This window comes from Eschscholzia californica, unplaced genomic scaffold (genome assembly GCF_041429995.1).
Source record: "Eschscholzia californica isolate CP2 unplaced genomic scaffold, dmEscCali1.0.p SCAF_3, whole genome shotgun sequence".
Classification (NCBI taxonomy): Eukaryota; Viridiplantae; Streptophyta; class Magnoliopsida; order Ranunculales; family Papaveraceae; genus Eschscholzia; species Eschscholzia californica.
The window spans coordinates 2541807-2561232 of NW_028238420.1; the positions used below are offsets into that span (position 1 = coordinate 2541807).

The 19426-nt window shown below is 36.0% G+C and overlaps 1 protein-coding gene and 1 long non-coding RNA gene across 2 annotated transcripts; both read right to left on the minus strand.

Annotated features, from left to right (window-relative positions):
* Positions 1-819: 819 nt before the first annotated feature.
* Positions 820-1942, minus strand: LOC147547647 (uncharacterized). The gene is made up of 2 exons (XR_015237915.1): positions 1210-1942; positions 820-1060 (listed from the first exon to the last, which is right to left on the minus strand). It is a non-coding gene; the product is annotated as an uncharacterized LOC147547647 (long non-coding RNA).
* Positions 1943-14944: 13002 nt separating this feature from the next.
* On the minus strand, positions 14945-15352 carry LOC147547648 (uncharacterized). The gene has a single exon (XM_086665968.1). The coding sequence runs from the start codon at positions 15350-15352 to the stop codon at positions 14945-14947; it is 408 nt and encodes a 135-aa protein (XP_086522094.1).
* Positions 15353-19426: the final 4074 nt, after the last annotated feature.

The following is a 19426-nucleotide window of genomic DNA, read 5'->3' on the forward strand; positions in this document are numbered from 1 at the left end:
CAAGAATGCTATGAATATTTAATATTTTAAAAAAGAACAGTAAAAATCAAGTTGAAAAAGAATATGATTGCAATTTGATTGTAGTTTGCCCAATCAATATAAAGGAAAGGTCGACATGCAAAATTTGTCATTTGTAGTTCCATCACTCGCAAGGTGTTTTGATATTTACATGAATAAATCATGGATCAACCATCCAAACTATAAAACATGCCCCAACTTGCCCCAACTTTTATGTAACTAGAATGATCAATTTGTGTGCTTCATAATTATATTTTCTTTCTTTGTTGAATGATAAATGCATTAACTTAAAACAGAATAATAGTACAAAATAAATAAATCAAAATAAATAAATAAATTTGATTAAGAAAATAGTCTTCATTATGTAGCTTGTAATTCTGGCAGGTCGTCTTGAAAATGATATAGAATTTGATCATAGATGCTTGCATAGTTAAACGGAAGATGTGGATGGACTAAATGAACACCCAAAATTCCCAAAGGAAGAGAGGATGTCCATAGGGAGGAACTAAAAATTAATTCCAAATTATTCCGTCAGGTTTATCCAAGTAAAGAGATCATGCCCACTAGAATCTAAAATAAATTTAAACGAGTCAGACTCCTGGTAATTAGGATCGATGTCATAGTATAGGTACAAATACCGAACTAAGCCAACAAATGATGGAAAATGAATTGCGAAAAAGGATGGAAGTGAAAATGTTAAGGAAGTATAATAAAAAGTTATATCTAACCGATAACCAACGACTAAAGTGAGCGACAAAAGGAAGTGGTGAAATGAGATACAAACCATGAGTATCAACGAGAAAGTTCATATCCAGTATATAATATCTTCCGGGGTCAAAGGTGAAAATGAGATTGATATTATAATTTTCAGAAGAAAAGGACTATGGCCCTTAAAACGCAAGGTCATAGTCTCGTGCCTGTAGCAGGATGGCACGTGTGGTTGTACTGAGTGAAGATCGAAGCGTACTGTAGCAGGCTGGCCGACAATTAGAAACTGATTTTGTGGAGGAAGGGTGGATTGCAGGTCAACTTTGATGTTTGCCTGTGGTAAGATAAAGAGTTATGAAGATGATTCAAAGAATACGAAACAAAATAACCATGAAAACTAAACATGATTAACTAATAAAGTAGAGATATGCTTGAAAGATGAAGTGGTATTTGGTCCATGTCGCTTAATGGTGATTGACTTACCAGATCTGAGAATAATATCTCTAGGGGTCTTACTGACCAAAACTGATGAATGAATAAGAGCTGAAACAAATAATCAAAGTAAAAGATCCAATCGAACTAGATTAATTGGATTTTACTACTACAAGACGGCAATAAGATAGAGAATATAAAGACAAATTAGAACTAAAATAATTAAGGTTAGATAGATTCCCCTCTGCTTAGGTTTAGTAAATCAGACGAGGCCACGAGGGTTGCAAGTGGATTATGGATTCTTGACTACGATGTTCTCTAATTGTTGAGGTCTGACTTCGCCAATCTTCTCTAACTGTGGTGAACCTCTGTAACTCTCTTGTATAAGAGATTAAAGAGCTTTTCAAACAGACCGCTTATTCGATCTTTTCTAGTTGTTGAAATCTAGTTCAAGATGATGATTAATCTTCTCGTATGTTTGCGAATAACAAGTTATAAGATTATTAGAGATTAGATCTGAGATTGAAAGGAAAGATTAAGCAGTTAGATAATATCGATTTCGTCTAGGTTGTTTGAGTTGCTAAAACTAGGGTTTCTACGATTGGATATTAGTGATGAGGTATTCAGCTAAAGTGGTGCTTGCTATATAATTTAGTGGTTGGGGCTTGTCATGGATTAAGAGATAGTAGGATGAGTGGGAGATTTGGGTCTGAGAATCGCTGGGTAAGGTGGAAAGGGGATAGAAGTTTAGAGACTTTCTCTCTCCTCACAAAACCCTTTTGGAAATTATCTTCTAGTACAATATTTCTCAAATTTAAATTTGAATGAATGTGAACTATATTTAACTCATAAATTATCGGTGATGCAGGGAGATTTTCATTAGATATTCCAAGTATCTTGGATATCTTAAAATCTAAATTATCGGTGATGCAGGGAGTTAAATATAGAAGTTTAGAGACTTTCTCTCTCCTCAAAAAACCCTTTTGAAAATTATCTTCTAGTACAATATTTCTCAAATTTAAATTTGAATGAATGTGAACTATATTTAACTCATAAATTATCGGTGATGCAGGGAGATTTTCATTAGATATTCCAAGTATCTTGGATATCTTAAAATCTAGTTATTTTAGTATTATAATATTTTTTTAGTTGAGAATTATTAGTTGAGAAATTTTATAGGCAATGTCCAAACATGTTAAAGACAATGTGTTTTTTATTTAAAACTTGGTCAAAACAAGTTGACCAAGTTGACCAAGTTTAGTTATAGGCAATGCCCAAATTTTAGAGTGGTTATCACCCACTTCTTTGTTTAATTATTTTCACTTCTTCTGGCAAAATAAGTTGACCAACTCGACGGCCGGAATTCCGACGGCTTCTTTACTTGTTTTTTTTCATTCTTGTACAATCTCCATCATCGTTTCATGATTTTTAACTAGAATTCCAGTAACACAACTACTTGATAATGATGATGAATAAACCCTAGAATCATTATTATGGTCAATTAGAAACAGCTTTCAAAACCCTTCCTGACCGTCTCCAAATCTGTAAATTGAATGTGAAATCGGCGCAACGTATCTCACGAAGGGATAGACTTGCAGATCCAGTTACCTTTTGATGGTAAATGGGAGATGATCTATATAATAATTGATTGTTAGGTGTGAATTTGGGTTTTCAAGTATTTGGAATGGTGATGGGAAAGTAAGTGGAGAATCGTAAGCAGGATTCGGGAGGAACTAGTTAGAGTTTTAGTGTGTAGTTTGAGAGATGGATCCATCCAAACTGTTGCTTGTTTCAACGACCATGGAGATGGTTGTGGAGATGGTCATCTGAACCTTTCTTTATATTTGTCGTGGTGGGGGTAAAGATCATCTAATCTGCAACATCTCCGACCATCTCCCTTTCTCTCACTTGCAATTTCTTTCTCTAAAACTGTCGCTGGTGGGAACGGACATGGGTGAAACTGAACATCTGAGTTCCTTCATCTCCTGATATGTAAAAGAAACGGAGAAGAAGAAGAGGACTTATGGCTGTTTAATTTGTCTATGTTGGTGAAAGAGACCCTAATGGTTGTATGGATCGAAACATGGATTTGATTTGAAACTGTTCCATTTCTTTCTCTTTGTTCAAAGAAATCTAGGATTTTTTGTCATGGAGAAATGCTCTGGTTTGATCTGGTATTGTTGATGATGATGAATCATATGTCATGAGATTTGTAAGGTTTGTTTAGATTTTTAGGCTTCTGATTTGTATACATTTTTAGGGTTTGTTTGATCCGTTTGATGATGAACCTGATGTTGATATGTTTGATGATGAAAAAAAAAGTTACTAAGATTGCCTGGGACGACTTAACGGCGTCAATTGCGCCGTCAGGTCAAACATTGACTGATACATTGCCCCCTTTACACACATTGCCTTTAACCAGTTTAGGATTGCCTTTAGCAAGCATGCCTTTAACAACTTTGAGCATTGCCTATAAGATCTCCCTTATTAGTTTTGACAGTTTTATATCTTTAGGAAACCTTCTAAGTTTTAGATTCTAGTATCTTATTTAAATAGAAGTTGTTATTATAATATAATTAGGTTTAGGAAACTAGTATTTTATTTATTATAAATTGTCATTTGAGCATCTCCAATGCAAGACTCAAGAAAAATTCTAAAAATCCTATGTGTCAAGTGTGAAAAGTGGATCTCTAAATGGTCTTTTTCCTATTTAGCCATTTAGAGATGCTCTATTGGAAAGCCTTCTCCAATGCAACACTCAAGAGAAACTCTAAAAACCTATATTTTGGTATAAAATTACTTGATTAGCTTATGTGACACTTACAGAAACTCAAGAGGACCTCTAAAACAAATCTTGACACATCATTTTAGAGATTCATATTGAGTTTTATATTGGAGATGGATTTTAAAGCAAAACTCTAAAAATTCCTATGTGGCACTATAAGATTTAGAGTTTGAGTGTTGCATTGGAGATGCTTTAAGTCTATATAAGGTTTGGTTATATAAGTCTTAAGACAGAGATCTAAGTCTATATAAGGATTGTTCATCAATAAAATTCAGTATTTTAGTTTAATCATATTAGGTTTGGTTATATAAGTCTTAAGACAGAGATCTAAAGACTTTTTCTGGTAATTACAAGTTTTAGATGAAGTTCTAATTCTTTTTTCAGAATTTTCTGCTGCGTCAGTTGGCATCAAGAGCGAGGTTTCTCCTGGCTTAATGGCAGAAGACAGGGTTAGAAGACAGGGTTAGAAACATAACCCTCGACGGTGAACGAGGTAACAATGCTATATGGGCAAAAATTGACGCTTTGAGTCATCAACTAGTCCAAGTGGTGGAGATGATTAACAATCTAAATGTCAATACAAACCCTAGGCAACCTATTAACAGAGAACGTGTTGAGAGATTCGCACACAACCGAGTTGTTAATGGAAACGAAGCCAGAACACAACCACTTCAACAATATGTTGTCAACCAAGAAAACGCAGGTAACTACTATCCTAATCACATATACCGGCGTAGAGATTATGATGAATACAAAATCAAGACAAAGATACCACTCTTCAATGGTTATTTGTCGATCGAAGAGTTTCTTGATTGGCTACATGAGGCCGAACGGCAAGTCAATATGTCTACTACGATTCTCAATGAAAAGATAGTTAAAATTATTGCTTGTAGACTTAAAGGGAGTGCCGCAGATTGGCGGGATCAATTACAACATCTAAGAATGAGACAAGGAAAGGCACCCATCCAAAGTTGGCCATGTATGAAAGAGAACCTGAGAGAGAGGTTCTTACCTCCTAATTATCAACAACACTTGTTCAAGATATACCAGAACTGTAGACAAGGGTTGCGTTCAGTAGGTGAGTACTATGAGGAGTTTTCAAGATTGGTTCAAAGAAACAATATGAAAAATATTACAGAATATGAAGATGTTGTGGAAAATCAATTTCTACGCGGACTAAAATTTAGTCTGCGAGAAAAGGTGGGGAGAATTACAGTATGGACTATTCAAGACGCGTACAACTTGGTCCTGAAAATTGAAGCTCAGGAGCGGGAATATAGGAACTTTGAATTTCGAAAGGGAATAACAACCTCGCGTAAATATCAAAGAGGTAAAAACAACTCCTTTAGAGAATGTTGAAGCACCACAAATTGCGACCATAGACAATCCAGAAAATATTATTCATGAAGCAAAATCTGACGTTACTGCGTTCATAGAAAAATCTCATAATATCAATTTACACAATAAAAAATTTGTTTGTTTCTAAAGAATTGGTTCAGGAAATATAAAGGAAGTTGTTTAAGAAATTGAGTCAAAGAAAGTTGTTCAGAAAATTGAGTCAAAGGAAGATGATTCAAAAGAAGGTAAGAAACTTCGCAAGTTAGACTTTTGTCCAATTGAATTTCCTTCATACGAAGATCCGTTATCAGAATTTTGCGAATCTCAAATTGTTTCACATGGATTGATAAGTAGTTTTATTATAAAGTCTTCATCGAAGTTCGTAATTTTCAATCATTGTACTCATGATCTATACAAGTTTATTTTTGGAGTGAAAAGGGAGTTTGAATCACATCACATTTATAGTCAGAAAATTTTCTGTGACTTAATAAAGTCTCCCTTCCAATCTGATAGTTTGGTGATTCCCATGCACAATTCACGACAAAGTTTTCTTATGGGTGTACCATTCAAGACAACCTTCCAATCAATCAGTAAACTCGAGGCGTGTTTCTTTGAAGTGGAGGAGAGTGATGCAGGGAGATTTTCATTAGATATTCCAAGTATTTTGGATATCTTAAAATCTAGTTATTTTAGTAGTATAATAGTTTTTTAGTAGAGAATTATTAGTTTTGGCAGTTTTATATCTTTAGGAAACCTTCTAAGTTTTAGATTCTAGTATCTTATTTATTTAGAAGTTGTTATTAGAATTTAATTAGGTTTAGGACACTAGTATTTTATTTATTACAAATTGTTATTTAAGTTTTATTAGGTTAAGGAAATCCTAAGTCTATATAAGGGGGGACCTAGAAGTTGTTTTATTCATTCAAGTTTCATCAATAAACTTCAGTGTTTTAGTTTCATCTTATTAGTCTTGGTTATATAAGTCTTAAGACGGAGATCTAAAGACTTTTTCAGGGTTCTACAAGTTTTAGACGAAGTTTTAATTCTTTTTCAGAATTTTCCGCTGCGTCAATCGGACACTCAAACTCTTACACATGATTTTTTGGAGTTTTTGTTAGAAAACCTTTTCCAATTGAACACTTTGTTAGACACTCCATTATAAGGAGGATGCATTTTTTATGGAGATTCGTGCATCTCCAATGGGAAACTCTAAGAAATACTCTTAAAATCCTGGTTGTCAAGTGTAAATGAAGATTCTCTTTCCTAAGTGGCAATATAGAGACACTCTAAACCTTTTATTCTGCAATGAAGATCTCTAAAATACCTTTACTTAATACACATGTCACTCTTAAATTCAATAGAGAAAAAATAATTAAAACAAGAGTTTCTATTGGTTTAAAATTTTAGAGTGAGTAGGTGACACTTAGAGCATCTCCAATGGAACACTTCAACTCTAACCCTTAAGAGTGTCACAGATGACTTTTTAGAGTTTTTGTTAAAAAATCCTCTCCAATGAGACACTCTAAAATTAAAGTGCCTTCTTGAGTTTTCTAAGTGTCACCCACTCACACTCAAAAAATTTAAACCCATAGAAGATATAGAAAGAAAAATGAAAATGATCTTTTTTATGTTTGAATGTCATTGAAAAATTGGTCGGGCGACGACCTTCACGGGAGAAGACGATGAGGTGACGAGAAATGAGGTGGAGGAGAAAGGTGATGAAATGGAGGAAAGAGGGAGAGCTGACTTGACTTTAATGTATTTAAAGTTTTTGAAGATTAATTCTATTTTGATCTCCAAGGGTTGTTCCAGAAAAAATTAAAACTTTTTTTATCTTTGGAGGGGAAATCAAACTGTCGAACACTAATAAGAGTCATAACAGTAAATTAGTCACCAATTAGGAGTCAAATGAAATTAACCCTATTTTTTTTGTGTAACGCAATTTATATTTTCAAAAGGTTATTAAATATAAATATTTAAAAACTACTTCACTTGGGATGAAAGTACCAAACAAAGAAGTTCAAAAGCATAATTTATACGAGGCATTTGCGGACTTCTTCAGTAAGATATTCTTCTATTTGATAAGACCACATCAACATGGTAAGCACCATTAATATCGACCTCAAATGAATACAAAACAGCAAGGTACACATTCTGATTTTCCCAACAAAAACTATAAGATTTTGGATTATTGATATCCAAGTAATGAACATCTCCCCTTCATTTCAAGTTTACTCCAAAACCTCAGGAAATTCAATAGTTTATGAAAGAATATTTTATCCCCAACTAATTTCATTTGACATCCTTAAGATAAAATGTTGAGTTAATTCCTATATAGCCCCCTACTTTGTGACCAGCTTCCTTTATGGCCCCCTTTTTTTCGTAAATTCAAATATGGCCCCCTTTTGTTAACACCGTCAGTCAACTTTTATGGTTAATCTTTTTGTTTCCATATTTACCCTTCTTATAAGAATGATTTCAAAATTCAAAATTGACCCCCTTTTAAATTTGGGTCAATTTCCAAAAACTTATAGTTACTTTAAAAAAAACTAGGGGGCCAAAATAAAATACATATAAATTTTTTTTAAAAACACCTCATCTCTCCCTCTCTCTCCTCCACATCATGTATCTCGCCACCTCATCATCTTCTCCGATGAAGGTCGCCGGCCGGCCAAATTTTCCGGCGACCTTCAATTTTTTTTTTTTTTTTATCTTTCTCTAACTAATCTCTCTCTCATTTCTCTCTCTCTCCCATCTCTCTCTCATTTCTCTCTTTCTCTCTCTCTCTCTCTCTCTCTAATTTCTCTCTCTATCTAATTTCTCTCTCTCTAATTTCTCTCTCTCTCATCTCACTATAATTCCGGCGAAGGGGAGGAGCCCCTTCGCCGGAATAACCAGACCTTGAAGGTCTGGTTATTGACCAGACTCGGTCTGGTTTCAACCAACCAGATCCCGTCTGGTTTCAAACCAGACCGAGATCTGGTTGAAGCCAGATCTCGGTCTGGTTTGAAACCAGACCGAGTCTGGTCATTAACCAGACCTTGAAGGTCTGGTTATTCCGGCGAAGGGGCTCCTCCCCTTCAGCCCCTTCGCCGGAATTATAGGGAGATGAGAGAGAGTAATGAGAGAGAGAGATGGAAGAGAGAGAGAGAGAAAAATGAGAGAGAGAGAGAGAGATTAGTTAGAGAAAGATTAAAAAAAAAAAATATTTGAAGGTCGCCGGAAAATTTTGCCGGCCGGCGACCTTCATCGGAGAAGATGATGAGGTGGCGAGCACATGATGTGGAGGAGAGAGGCGATGAGATGGAGGAGAGAGAGGGAGAGATGAGGTGTTTTTAAATTTTTTATATGTATTCTATTTTGACCCCCTAGTTTTTTCTAAAGTAGCTATAAGTTTTTGGAAATTGACCCAAATTTAAAAGGGGGTCAATTTTGAATTTTGAAATCATTCTTATAAGAAGGGTAAATATGGAAACAAAAAGATTAACCATAAAAATGGACTAACGGTGTTAAGAAAAGGGGGCCATATTTGAATTTACGAAAAAAAAGGAGCCATAAAGGAAGCTGGTCACAAAGTAGGGGGCCATATAGGAATTAACTCTAAAATGTTCACTGACAATTTTTTCAAGAATACTTCATATTTAAAAATAAAACCTCCAAATCAAGTTGAAAAGGAATATGATTGCACTTTGTTTGTATTTTCTCAATCAATAATATAAAGAAAAACTAGACGTGCAAAATTTCTGAGTTTTAGTTCCATCACTCACGAGGCGTTTTTGACATTGGCATGATCAAATCATGGACCAACCAGTCCAAACAAAAAAGCATGCACCAATTTTTATGTACAATTTGTTCACTAGAATGATCAATTCCTGTACTTCAAAATTATTTAATATTTCCAAATTTAAATTTGAATGAATGTGAACTAGATTTAACTCATTAATTGTTCATACTTAGAGCATATCTAATGAAATACTCAAACTTTAACACTTAGAGTGTTATATGTAAACTCTTGTTTTTTTTTAATACTTTTTGACTATTCAATTTAACAATAACATGTAGGTAAAAAAAAAAGATTTAAGAATAACATGCCTGTTAATTAGAGGTACTAAAGAGATTTCTATTGGAGACAAAAAATTTAAAATATCTCTTTAATACCATTTAAGATAGAGAATTTTCATTAATATTTGACAACTAGAATTTTAATTTTTTTTCTTAAACTGCCCGCTGGAGATGCTCTTATACCAAACTCATAAACATCCAGATCTAAAATGTAAAATGACATCTTTACCCCTCCCACCTGATGAATTTAGATAAATGTCATCCATCTAAAAAATTGAAGGTTCCAAATCAATGTTCGACTTGTTCTCTCAAAGATTTTTCGCTAGTCATTATTTTCTAATAAGATTTCCCAATGAAACAAGCTTTTCTGGATCTCTCCATATCTTAATCATGGATGATTTTCCACTAAAACAAATCTAATTTTCTTTGAGAATAAAGCATATTAAATATTCTCCTCTATAATTGGTTTCATCTAAAGAAATAAGTCATGTAAAATGGTGGCCATTGAGACGTGACCATACTTGCAACTTGGCATGTGCTCAATTCCTCATGAATTATTCCTCATACTCTCATACATCTCTCTTAAGTCAACAAAGTTAATTGCTAAATTTTTTATAAAAAAGAATTAGAATATTTAATTAAACTTTTATGCATGGGTTTTTAATATTTTTTGTTTTTTTTACTTTTTGTTCTCTACTTTTTATTTTATATTTTATTGTTCTGTTGAAGTTGTTATTGCACTTAACAATTTACCTTAGACCTTTAGTTACAAGTATACCTAATGTTTACCAACTAATTTTTTTTTGTTGAAAAATTTACCAACTAATTCAATTATTGAAATTAGTTGACCAAACTTAGTTTTAGTTTAGAAATTTTGAACCAAAAAGTCAATTAGCACGACAAATAGAAGATCTGTATTACTGGAACAGTGGCATAGTTAATTTATTGAAAGGGGTTTCAGTTGGTAGATGAAGTAAAAGGTTAAGTAATACCTCGTTAAAAAAACATCCAAAACCACTTCAATGAAATCCTTAACCTTCTCTTTGATTTAAGCTGATGAAGTAAAAGTTAATGGCAATAGTGAGGACATACTCCGATAGGGGCTGCCCCTTAGAGCTACCTCGACAGGCATTCCACCTTGATAGTCCATCGGGAAAAGCTTTACTTGGGGCTGCACTTCGTTGCCGTTGATATAAAACATTTCGAATTTATGATACAGCAATATCGGGTCACTTTGATGGGACCACCTCGTGCCTCTTCGGGTTCCTATGTTAAAGACAAACCTCTTTATATGATTAAGAGAAAGAGAGAGAGAGAGAGCTCGAGTGAGACCGAGTGAGAGAAAGAGAGAGAAATCGAGTGGAGCAGAGAGAGATGGGAGAAAGAATTTATGAATACAAAGAATTTATTAATTCTCTCTGTTGTATATAATGCAAAGTACATGGGTTCTTATTTACAGGAATACGTAGGAATTAGGGTCAAGAGATAATATCTCAATCATGCTTATCTAATTAATACAACAATCCTATTTGTAATACAACAACTCTATGGACCTGGTCCACTCGGTTTGGCCAAAGTGGAGTGGACCGGTGGACTTCCTAACACTCCCCCTCAAGTTAGAGCGGGAATGGGAGTAACGCCTAACTTGGCAATAATGTTCTTGAATGGCTCTGCTCCAACAGGCTTTGTAAAGATGTCTGCTAACTAGTTGTCGGAAGTATTAAAGCGCGTGGCAATGACGTTGTCTTTGACCTTCTCACAAAATGATATGACAATCTATCTCAATGTGTTTTGTACGTTTGTAGAAAACGGGGTTGTCGGTAATGTGAAGAGCTACCTGATTATCACAGTAGACTGTCATCGGGTTAGAATGATTGATTCCAAAATCAAGTAATAGATACTTGAGCCATTGGAGCTCACATGTGAGAATGGCGAGTGCACGATATTCTGCTTCCGCAGAAGATTTGACAACAATAGGTTGCTTTTTTGATTTCCAGAACAAAGGGCTGGAACCGAGCATCGTAAAATATCCAGTAGTTGAACAACGAGTAGAGGGGCAGCCGACCAAGTCAGAGTCACAGTAACCAGTGATGTGGAGAGAGCTATCTGCAGATAAAAATCCTTTATCGAGGGAACCTTTTAAGTAACGAAGGACGCAATGAGTAGCGTCTAAGTGAAGTTGACTAGGAGTTTGCATAAATTGACTTAGATCGTTGACAACAAAGGTTATGTCTAGCCGTGTGACAGTTAAGTAAAGTAAACGACCGATAAGGCAACGATATATAGATAAGTTAGGTAAGGGATCACCATTGGAGGGACTAAGACAGAGCTTTTGTTCCATGGGAAAATCAGAAGGACGCAAGGCAGTTATCCCAGAGTCTTTGAGAATGTTAAGTGCATACTTGAGTTGGCAAAGAAAGATGCCTTGAGAGGACCAGGATACTTCTATACCAAGAAAATACTGTAAACGACCCAAATCTTTTAAGGAGAAAATAGTGTCAAGAAACAGTTTTAATTCAGAAATAGCGTTTTTATTATTACCTATAATGATGATATCGTCAACATAAACAAGAACAAAAATTTGAGTGGAGTGCGAGCAAAAAGTAAAAAACGAGTAATCACTCTTAGATTGAGAGAATCCTCTTGCAAGAAAGACGAAGGGAAATTTCGAAAACCATTGGCGGGAAGTCTGTTTTAGGCTATATAATGATTTTTGACGATGACAAACTCTAGACTCCCCCTGAGATGAGAATCCGGGTGGGAGTTTCATGTATACTTCTTCATAAAGATCGCCTTGAAGGAATGTGGTGTTAACATCTAATTGGTGGAGAGACCATCCTCTGATTGCAACGATGGAGAGAAGAGCACAACCAATTTGGAAATTGGAGCAAAAGTATCATTATAGTCTAAGCCCTCAATTTGAGTGTATCATTTAGCGACAAGACGGGCTTTATACCGTATAATTGATCCATCAGATTTGAACTTGATTTTGTAGACCCATTTGCACCCGATTGGTCGTTTGTCGGGGGGGGGGGCATAACGTAGCAATGGACCATGTCTTCTTTGATTCCAAGGCGGAAATCTCCTTGGCCGTCGCATCTCTCCAATGAGGGGATTTCATTGCTTGAGTGAAAGAAGTGGGTTCGCTGGTGGTTAGAACCGAAGAGAGAAACTTTTGATGAGGTGGAAAACGAATTAATGGAAAAATAATTTTCAAGCGAATATTTGATTATAATTGTATTAGAACAAACATAGTATTGTAAATGGACCGGTGGGCGACGTTTTCTGGTGGATCGACAACAGAAGGAGCGTCACCGGTTTGGACAGGAGGAAGAACAGTTTCGTTGGTGGGAAGGGAAACAACTAAATCTAAAGGCGCACTCGGGACATGAGTGGAATGAGATGATTTTGGGGGCACCCCTGTAGGTGGTCCGGGTGTTGCATGCACCGGTGAAGGACCGCAAGAGGAAGTTCAAGGAGCCCTCTCTGTATGGCATTGTAACGAAGGGTCAGAACTGACCGATGGTGATGAATCAGTCAGTTCGACCGAAGGCACAATGGTCGGTTGAGGAGGAGCGACCAGAAATTGGAATGTTCCATTATCCGGGATAGAGAGGAATGAGGTTGGAGATGGCAGCAAAGATGGCGTAACCGAGGGTGACGAAGCCATTGGAAAGCGATTTTCGTGCAAGGTTATGTCAGGGGAAGTAAAAATTCTACGAGTTTGAATATCGTAGATTCGATGACCCTTTTGGCCATTTGGGTAACCAAGGAAAATACCTGCAGAGGTACAGAGGTCCATTTTTGTTTTGACCAAAGGGATACAAGCACAACAAAGACACCCAAATACACGTAAGTGAGAGAGATTCGAAGGTGGTCCTAACAAAATTTCATGAGGAGAAAAGTCGTTTAGGATAGGCGTAGGTAGTTTATTTATCAAGTAAACGGCGGTTAAGACACATTCTTCCCAAAAGGAAAGTGCGAGATTGGCTTGTAGAGGTAATGAACGGGTCACTTCAAGAATGTGGCGATGCTTTCGCTCAACCACCCCATTTTGTTGAGGTGTATAAGTACAACTACGTTGGTGGATAACGCCTTTATCGAGCAACCATTGTTATAAGTGATTATTCATGAACTCGGAACCTTGTCCGAACGGAGAATCTTAATGGTAGATTTAAATTGGGTGGAGACATAAGTAAAAAAATTCTTGATTAATTGGTTTGAGTCGGATTTTGATCTCATAAGAAACAACCATGTGCAACGAGAAAAATCGTCGACAAGTGTGAGAAAGCAACGACAACCGGAGTTGGAGGGAACGGGAAAAGGACCCCATAGGTCCCCATGAACTAATTCAAATATTTGAGAAGAAGAATTAGAAAGAGAGGGAAAAGGTAAACGACATTGTTTAGAAATAGGACAAATATCGCACGGTACTTTATTCGATAAAAAACTAAAATTCATACAAGAAAGCTTAGAATTAAAATACTGAAAACGCGAAAAAGATGGATGGCCTAGACGCCAATGCCATAAAACATAAGAATTACTACTAAGACTAGCGCTAACTAAACTAGTAACTGGAAGAATGGGACGCTCCATGCGAAGGAAATAAAGGTCATCATGAAGACTACCATGCTCAAGCTTCTTCCTCGTTGCTCTGTCCTGAAAAAGACACAAGTCTAAGGTCAAATAAACCGGTACAATGAAGGGGTCTTGGGAGATTTAAATAAGATTAAATTGAAAAGATGGTATGTGAATAAAAACTATCAGAAAAATAGACGGAACCAATATGAAGAACTTTAACCCGAGAACCATCGAGTAAGCCAACAAAGAAATTAGGTGGTGCAATCAAGTAGTTAGACAATCGGGAAAGAGCCGAGCAAATATGTTTGGCAGCTTTCGAATCTATAACCCAAGGAGGATGAAAAGAAGATGAGAGAACTTACTCGTTAGGTTCATCGGAGGGTCTCGATTGGTGTCGATAGAAGCCGATTGAGTGGACTATTTGGTTTGCTCCACAAGCGCCAAGATGGAATCGTATTGTTCATCCGTGAGGGACGTTGCTGCAGGCACCCCCGAGTTATTATTGTCAACGACCGAAGCCGTGACCGGTTCGGACGGGGAACAATTACGGTTACGTTCATTATATTGAGATGGATACCCATGGAGCTGGTAACAAGTTGAAATATGATGTCTATGAGTGTTACAATTATCGCAATAAGGTTGTGTACATTTCGAACGAGGTCGATCGCAACGATCAAACCAAGTAGAACCATATCGTTGGACCCAACCGCTAGGGCAGCAGCCTCGATTGTGAAAGCAATGGAGTTAAGGAGACTTTGTTGAACTTCTTCTTGCTTTACGAGTGAGTAAATACGAAGAATAGATGGAAACGGGTCCATGAGTAAAATCTGACTTCGAATAGCCGAAAACTAGTTGTGAAGACCTTGAAGAAACTACATTGCTCTATCTTGCTTGATCAATCAAATATCGACCATGTCCATAAAAACATGGTTCTGTAGTCATTAAGGAGTTTAATTCATCTTGGAGAGCTTTGAGATTGGTAAAATAGGTTGAAACGTCAGAACCTTCTTGTTTAAGACATCAAATAGGCCTCTTTAGTTGGGCAACCTTAGGAGCATTCGTTTGATAAAAACGATCATAAAGATTCTTCCATACATCAGAAGCATTATCATCATAGATAATGGAAGAACGTACAGACGGATCAACTGGGTTGATAAGCCAACTTGAAACCAAATCGTTACATTGCCCCCATAGATGTAACTCATTAGGATGGGTGGGTTTAGAGATTGTCCCATCAACAAATCCTAGTTTATCCTTAGCTCGAAAAGCTTTGATCATACCCCAAGACCATGAGGAGTAATTGTCGTTTGTTAGAAGAGGCGTGATTAAGATAGTGGTGGGAGAATTCGAGTGATTAACATCAAAAGGTCCACAAGAATTAGGAATAGCAGTGTGAATAGTTTCAGAAGAAACATTAGTAGAAGTCATTGTGAAGAAAAAAATGACTCTTATACAATATGAAGAGGTATAAACCTCTTTATATGATTAAGAGATAGAGAGAGAGAGCTCGAGTAAGACTAAGAGAGAGAGAAATTGGGTGGAGTAGAGAGAGATGGGAGAAAGAATGTATTTTATATAATAAAACAGAAGGGAAAACGATGACTGGGACAAACATCCTTTTTTAATAAAGGATATTGTCTAGAAGCCCTTCTTAAAAGGGAAAACGATGACTGGGACGAACATCCTTTTTTAATAAAGGATATTGTCTAGAAGCCCTTCTTAAAATTTAAAATATAGTCCTCATAGAAATAAAGTTATCTATTTACAAAACAATAATCCTTTCCTTCTTGGAAATAAAATTTTTAGTTTAAGAAAAAAAAGAAAAAAAAATTTTTAAGGGTTAAAAAAAAAAAATTAAAATCTCTCTCTCTCTCAATAAAATAATAACTAATTTAAGAGAAATAAACAAAAAAATAATGACTAATAAAAATTTCTCTCTCTCTCTCTCTCTCTCTTAATAAAATATAACAATAAATTTTTTAAAATTTGATTGATACAAATGTCCGTGCCCTAGGACACGGGATATACCCTAGTAATAACTAATTCAGATAAAAGAAACAAAGACTTTATTAATCCTCTTTGTTGTATATAACCCAAAGTACATGGGTTCCTATTTATAGGACTAAATAGGAATTAAGGTTAGGAGATAATATCTCAATCATGCTTATCTAATTAATACAACAATCCTATTTGTAATACAACAACTCTATGAACCGGGTCCACTCGGTTTGGCCGAGTGGAGTGGACCTGTGGACTTCCTAATAATATTCATTGACCTAGTAAAACAAAAAAAGAATTAGTTATGGATGTACCTTATCTTATATATCTTCAATTTCAATAACTTCACATTCTGAATCCAAGGCGTTTGAAGACAATTTTGAGAGAAATTTTCTTTCTTCGTTTATGGAGTGATGGGTTCGACACCGAATGTGTTGATAGACCCACTAAAATACCAATTGTGAAAAAAAAGGAAAAAAAAATTCATTTAAAATATAAGCACTGTGTTTTAACAACTTTTTTGCAAAGACATTCCCTCACTGAGATAACACTTCGAGGCCGAATCTAAATCTCGGACAACCAAATCACACTTTGGACTTCCTCAACAATATATCATATTTCACAACTAGTTTGCTAGATTAAAACCATATCTCTTTGCTAAGTACCTCTGTTTTTCTTCTCTTCCAAAACCTATGGTGATGGAATTTTATATAAGAAAGAACTATTTGAGCTGGTAGAGGAGCTCACAACCTCAATACACAATAGTTACTGTGGTTAAATTTTGTATCTTGTTTCCATTTCCAAATGCCAATAAATAGAGATACAATATAAAGTAGTTCCTTAATATCAGAAAACTAACCCAGTAATTCAGAAATAAAACGAAATAAAGTCTGCAAACCCATCGATGAAATCCATGTAGATGTCTTCCCAAATCTTAGATGGTACAGGTAGTGGTTATAGAAGACCAACTGGTGTGTGGAGTTCAACCTTGTGACCTTGACAAACATCACAATTCTGAATGAAGTTTTTTTTTTTATAAAGTTCTTCATTCCCTTCCAATAAAAAGTGGCCCTAACTCTCTGAATTGTCTTACGGAACCCTTCATGTTTACTGTTGTAATACTGCCCAACTAAATCACTCAAAAATTGAGAGTTTTCTGCTAAGTATATTCTATCTTTGAAGAAAATAATACCATCTTGAAACTGCCATGGACCGACAACCTCGTCTTGGTTGATTAATTTCACTATGTCTTGTAGTTTTCATTTTATATAACTTCATCTTTAATAACATCTAAACAATCTGGCAATGGTTGGGATAAAGCAAACGCACTATCTTGAGGAATACCTTCCATTTTTCTTGATATTGCATCAACCACATTATTTTCTCTTCCACTTCTGTATTTAATGGTAAAATCGAATCACATCAACTTGTACAACCATCGTTGTTGTGCAACCGTAGTAATTTTTTGCTCCCATAAATACTTTAGACTGTTATGGTCAGTAAGAACCTCAAATTTTCTGTCCAAAAGATACGGACACCATTTCTGAACAGCAAGAACTAGCGCCAAAATCTCCTTCTCGATCTTAGGTGGATAACAACAAATTCTTACCTTGCAAGGCTTTGCTAAAGAAGGCAATAGGTCCTTCTTGCATTAAAATAACCCCTGCTCCTGATCCCAATGCATCACACTCTATAACAAAAGTTTTATTGAAATTTGGGAGGGCAAGTACCAGAGCTTCAACCATCACTGCCTTGAGTCTTTGAAAAGCTTCTTCAGATGTGGGTGACCATACAAATATGTCGTTTTTAAGCATTTTGGTTAATGGACTATTGATTTTTCCGTAATTCTTGATGAATTTGGCGATAATAACCCGTCAATCCAAGAAAACTACGTATGCCTTTTATTGTAAGTGGTTTCGGCCATTCCACCGTTGTTGATATTTGTCAGGGGCCACAGATACTCCTGCACGAGAAATTTTATGGTCTGGGTACCGTACTTCTTCTTGTCAAATTGACATTTCTCCAATTTCACAAACAAATGGTGAGATTGCAAAATAGAAAGAGTAATTTGTAAGTGATGCAAATCGTCTGGCCATGTACGACTATAAATTAGAATGTCAACGAAAAAGACGAGAATAAATTTTCTCAGATGTTCTTCACATACCTTGTTCATAGGTGCTTGAAAGTAGATGGCGCATCGGTGAGACCGAAAGGCATGACGAGGAACTCATAGCGTCCTTGATGAGTGCGAAAGGCTGTTTTTTCCAATATCATTGGGGTGCAATTCTGATTTGGTTGTATCCGGATCTCAAATCTAGTTTGGTGAAATAATTTTCCCCATGTAATTTGTCGAGCAACTCATCTATCACCGGAATAGGAAGTTTGTCTTTAATAGTTACCTTGTTTATTGCCCTATAATCAACGCACATTCTCCACTAGCCATCATGCTTTCTAACTAGAAGAACTGGCGAAGAGTATGGACTGTTGCTAGGTCTGAAACCCCTGATTCCAACATTTCCTTTACTGTTTTCTCGATTTCAGCTTTCTGATAATGAGGATATCAATACGGTTTCGTACAGATGGGTCCATGACCCTGCAACAACAGAATTTTGTTATTATACGCCAGTAGTGGAGGTAGACCGTTAGGCTTGGCTAACACATCTTTATATAATTGCAGCAGTTTGTATACTTGGTATTGTGTTTGTGGTGATTGATGTTCTTGTAGACTATCTAAGGAAAGTAATTTATGCAAGAACCCATCTTTGGCTCCTTTTGTAGCTTGCCTCATTCCTAATTCTTCTACGATTTTGTTGTTATGTATTGACAGTCCTTGTAAATGTGTCTCATTCCCTTGCAAATAGAACTTCATCTGCAAATTAGAAAATTCCATATAATGGGTCCCAATGTACACAACCACTGGACGCCTAACTAATACCACATCATAGCTACCAAGATGTAATAGATACAAATCCACAATTAAAGAAGTGCCTTGCAACTTAATTTGGATGTTATGGCACTTACCTGCACTTTCTAACCTTTCACCTGATGCAACGTCTACTTGAAATTTCCTTCGTGATGGCTTTAATCCCACCTTTCTCGCTACTTTCTCACTTATAAAATTGTTAGTGCTTCCTGAATCGATCAAAATCAGAACAGGTTTCCCTTTGATCATTGCCATCACACGTATTGTCTTCGGTGAAGGAGATGTCCTTCGACCAAAGATGCAATGCAAGTAATTTGTCGGATAGAACAATTGATGAAGAAGATCATCAAGTCCGGATGATTTAGGGGTCGTAGTGTTTAGCTAGAAACTAACTACGATTGTCGAATCACGAAGCGATTCGCGGCTAACTTCGTCCGGATCCTACATCAGGTTACACCAATGAGTGTCTACTTGATCAGAAGATATGACTAGAGGGATGTGACATATAACCATGGGTAAGCCCCATAAATATGTCAAAAAGGCCTAAAAGAATTTTAGGCAAAGATAGTACAAAAGGCCCG

Bases quoted from the DNA above. Each gene is read 5' to 3' on its own strand.
- LOC147547648 (XM_086665968.1), bottom strand. From the start codon at position 15,352: ATGACTTCTACTAATGTTTCTTCTGAAACTATTCACACTGCTATTCCT.